The 4668-nt window shown below is 66.5% G+C and overlaps 1 protein-coding gene across 1 annotated transcript; it reads right to left on the reverse strand.

Annotated features, from left to right (window-relative positions):
* Nucleotides 1-1452: 1452 nt before the first annotated feature.
* EMIHUDRAFT_215912 (hypothetical protein) lies at nt 1453-1806 on the reverse strand (the record flags this gene model as incomplete). Its single annotated transcript, XM_005762607.1, has 1 exon — nt 1453-1806. The coding sequence occupies one exon, from the start codon at nt 1804-1806 to the stop codon at nt 1453-1455; it is 354 nt and encodes a 117-aa protein (XP_005762664.1).
* Nucleotides 1807-4668: the final 2862 nt, after the last annotated feature.

Here is a 4668-nt window from a genome sequence, read left to right on the forward strand (position 1 = left end):
GCCTTTTCCCCCCCCCCCCCCCCTCCCCCCGATGGACCGCCCTCCTCCCCCCGCCCTCTCGGATCCCCCATCTCCCCAAACAGGCCTCCGGCCTCCCCACCCTCCACCCCCACCGCCTCTTCCTCAATCGGGTCCCTCCCCCGCTTCCTCCCCCGCCCCCCCGGGACGCCCCCCCCTTCCCGCCCCCCGCCGCCCCCCCCGCCGCCTCCCCCCCCCCCGTCCCGCGCCCCGAGCCCGGGCGCCTCCTCCCCGCACCCTGCGCACAGCACCCCCCCGTTCGCGGAGAGCACCCCGTCTTCTTCATGCAGCCCCGGGCTGTCCCGTCCATAAGCGTGCCGGAGGTAGAAGGTCGACAGCACCCCCATGCGGGCCGCCGTCTCCACCGAGTCGGCCCTGGGCCCCCGAGGACCCCTTGGCTTGCCCTTGTCGGAGCGCGGCTTCTTCTTGCTGGTGGCCTCGAGCTGCGCCGCGTCGGCTAGGATCCCCTTCCTCAGCAGATCGCCGTGACAGGACTCAATCCTACCCGCGCATAGGAGCACAAGATCCGTGCCGTCTCGAACCTTCTGTGCCAGTTCGCGAAGCGCCGCCGACCGCGTCCTCCAGAGTCGATCTCGCGTTTCGCGGGAGTGTGCGGGGACGAGTCCGTCTGTTCCAGCCACATCCGCTCCCTGGGGTCGAGCGGCGTGACTGCTGCTGGCGCAGAAGCACACGCCCCTCCCTCTGTCGCGACGGGCAGGTGCCCCCCAAAGAGGGTCTTCCCGATCGGGGCCGGAACCAGCCTCCTCTTCGCGGCGGCAGCATACTTTCCGCCCCTGAGCGTCTCCAGCTGCCCTGCGAGCTCGCGCGGGAACGCAGCCCTCGCCGCCCTCCGCTCCAGGATCAGCGCTACTTGCACGAGCTGGTCCTCCTTCGCACGGATGTCTCCCCCTCGGAGGTCCGGCAGTGGCGATGCGCCGGTCGGGTGGTGCGAGCTTTCGTCGGCGTCGCGGCTGGAGGCCGGGGAGGTCGACTGGAGCTCGCTCTCCTGTGTGGTTGGCAGGCGAGGGTGCGTCGCCAGCTCCCGCCGCTCGAGCGGGGTCCGGTCGTTGGCGTGGTGGCCGGGGCGTTCGCCACCGTTGGCCTGCTGCTCCCTCGCCGCGCCCTCCTCCGCACCGCGACTTCAGGGGTGCCGCCCATGCTTCGGGCGGCCCCGTCATTGAGCGGGGGGGGGGGCGGTGTGGTGTGCAGTTCCGGCCGTGGGTCGGACTGCTCGCTGTCATGTACTCCGTAAGGTTCTGGTTGGTGCTCTGGCAGGTCGGGTGGGGCAGCCGCGCCGGTGTTGTCGCGCGGTCGGCCGGCGGTTGGCGCAAACGCCACCCGCCGGCCAGTCGGGGGCGGCTCTGGCTGAGGGCTGGGGAAGGCTTTCGCAGATGCGTCAGCAGTCCCGTCAACCTCAGTCAGAGCCGCCGCCGTTCAGGCTCCCCCTGCGCCGGCTCCTCCGGCGCCCGCGTTGTCGAGCCGGTCGTCCTTGAGTCCGCCCGAGCCGTTGGGCTGGTAGGATGTATAGTCCGCCTCGACGTTTCCCGTCGACGCGCTCCTCAGGGCTCCCGCCGATTGGGAACCCACGGGCGATGCCGCAGCCCATGCCGCTGCATCTAACCCTTGGGGTTGGTCATGCCCGTGCGCCCCCTGGGGGTGCGGCTCGGGCCGGCTCGGGTCGTTAGACCCGGAAGTTGCGTTGCTCATCACACCGTCGTCCCCCGACGATGCGCTTCCCCAGGACCCCTCTCGCAAGAGGCCAACAGGAGGAGGCGCGTCCCCTGACATGGGCGCTGCTCTCTCCACTGGAGGGTGCATTTCCACCCGCGGACTCGCTCCGTGCGAACTCGCTGTATGGGTGGTTTTGTTCATAGACATGGGCCCGCGCGCCGCGCGCAGGCCGATTGCAGGGCTCTCCCACAACCACGCTGACCCGGATCCCAGGACCAACGACAGAGGCGAAACGACACTCGGCCCGCCGACACAATTCGACCACTGGACACTATATCTAAATGCGGCGCAGGCCAATCTCAAGTTCCCTTCTCGATTCTTCGCGGGTTTCGGTGCAGTCACCTTCCCCCGCGACAGGTGTCAGAGAGCGTTCAAGCCGTTGTGCAGCTCCTAAGAGAATGGTCCGGTTTGGGCCGAAACCAAATGGAGGAATCAGCGGTCCGTCGGCACGAGCTCTCGGTGAATGCTTTGGGTTCTTCGGGCTAGGGTTAGGGTTAGGGTTAGGGTTAGGGTTAGGGTTGGTTGTCGTCGCGCGCTCTCGATATCTGGCTAAGACAGAGACACAGCAGCAGAGGCGACCCAAGCAACACACCAGAGCGCGGACGGGGGCGCGAGCCGCCATCTTGGACTGTGAGGTGAGTATTTGCAACCGGGAGCTCGCCGCCGCCCCACCGCCGCGGCCGCCCTCCCGGTGGCAGATAATAGCCCAAGTCGAAGAGTGCGCCCCACCCTCTGTATCTGGGCGGCAGGCGGGACTAGAGTGGCACGCTGGTGCGCGGATGGGGGCGCGAGCCGCCATATTGGACTGTGAGGTGAGTATTTGCAACCGGGAGCTCGCCGCCGCCCCTACACCGCCGCGGCTGCCCTCCCGGTGGCAGATAATAGCCCAAGTCGAAGAGTGCGCCCCGCCCTCGGTATCTGGGCGGCAGGCGGGGCTAGAGTGGCACGCTGGTGCGCGGATGGGGGCGCGAGCCGCCATCTTAGACTGTGAGGCGAGTATTTGCAACCGGGAGCTCGCGCTCGCCGCCGCCCCTACACCGCCGCCGCCGCCCTCCCGGTGGCAGATAATAGCCCAAGACCCAAGTCGCAAAGAGTGCGCCCCAAACCTCTGGTCTGCGCTACAACTAGTACAACGCAGAAAATGCGAGTGTGCGGACACACGGATTTTAAGTCTGAGAAGCTTCTGGCGACACGTTCCCCAGACTTCCTTAAGACAATTCCTCTCCATAGTCGCTGAGGCGGTAGCCCTCTTTTGCGTATGCAGCTACGGCACTTTGCCGCGCCCGTTTGTTGAGCCGGTCGTTGAGCCGCCACAGCAGCCACGCGCCGTGAATCTAAAGGGGAGGCGAAAGTGATGAGCGTGTGCAGGAGAAGAGTGTCGAGAGGCTGCGCGGCACGCCTGGCGGTTCGCGTCATACGTGCCAACCCCGGAAAGAGCGCTGCGCTCGCCTCGGAACTTCGGGCGGATGGTGAAGAAGCAAACCGCGCGGTGGGCGGCGCCCGGCGCCAGCGACATTGTCCCCGGCCCGCGGTGCACCAGCGTAGGCATGGCGACGATGCCGTCGCCCACGCGGTTGTCCAGCGGGCCGCACGGGCGCATTTTGCTGATGAGCGCGGCCGGGTCGTCGATGAGCTGCGAGGGGAAGAACGAACGGGAGATAGCTACATGTGAGGGCCTCTACTTGCAGCTTCGGGGAGGGGCGGCGACCTCGGAGAAGGCAGACTGCAGCCTGTCGCAAAAAAGCTCCTCGACCTGCGTGTCGTCGCAGCTGGGGGCACCGCAGACCTCGCCGCAGGCCTCGCAGTTGAAATCCTTGGCACAGTGCTCGCGGCGGCGAGCAGCGTAGTCCGTGAGGATGCACCACCGACCGCACTTGATGCACTCAGCTCTCAGCGGCGGGTCGAAGGGATACTCGACGTCGGACCGGTACGGCACGCACTCGGTCGGTGCCTGCGGCCGAGGTGAGTCAAAGCTGTGGCCGCAAGCCTGGTGATCAAGGGGAGGTGCGGCCGCGCCTGGCCAGAGTTCAATTGCACGATGACGAAGAACTCGCGATTGCACCTAGAGGGAACGATGCAAACGGAATGCAATTCGGACGTCAACAACCGAATTGCAGACATCCAAAAATTGCCGGGCGCACGTGTCGTCGGCATGTGGGATCTGCGGCGGGCTTCCCGGAGCCACGTAAAGCACCTGCGAGGGTCGGTGCACGCCTCAAGGCAAGGGGTGAGAGGTGGGCCCAGAAGAACTGCGGGCGCAGAACCTTGACGGAGTCCTTTGGCACTGTGTACTCTTCGACACCGTACACGGCGAGCACGGCCTGGCTGATGACGTCCGAGCGCTCTGCTGCGTCCAGAACGAGCCGCAGCTCAGGGCCCGTCACTGTGAGCTGCAACGCGTTGCTGATCTCAACCGCGCTGGCGCGGTCGAGATTGCGAAGCTTTGTGCAAGTGGCAGCCGGGAATAATGCCGGCGCTTCGACAAAGCCATGTTGCTCAATGGTGATGGCCATGTCGTTGCGCAATTGCTGCTGCAGAACCGGCGCAGGAGGAGAAGCTGCAGGCTGCTGGGCCAGATTCGCACGCGGGCGCTTTGTTGAGGGTTTTGATGTCCGCGCAGCAGACGTCGCGGCGTCGCTCCTGCCGCGCGCACGCCCCTCACAGGAGGTGCCCCCTCGCACTTCGCGAATTGCTCTGTTCCCCGGTGGGGGGTGCGGTGCGCTGTCGATCTTTATCCAGCGCGGGTCGACGCGGTCCTCGACTTCGCCGTCGTCATATTCGACTTTGAAAAATCCGTCGTCGAAGGCCGCGACGATGACGCCGCGGTACGTCTTAGGGCATCGTTCGCGACCATACTGAGTCGCGCCAAAACGGGCGCGCACCCTCGAGCCACAGGCTAACATGCTGAGCGCGGCGGTC

Source organism: Emiliania huxleyi (assembly GCF_000372725.1).
Source record: "Emiliania huxleyi CCMP1516 unplaced genomic scaffold EMIHUscaffold_67, whole genome shotgun sequence".
Taxonomy (NCBI): domain Eukaryota; phylum Haptophyta; order Isochrysidales; family Noelaerhabdaceae; genus Emiliania; species Emiliania huxleyi.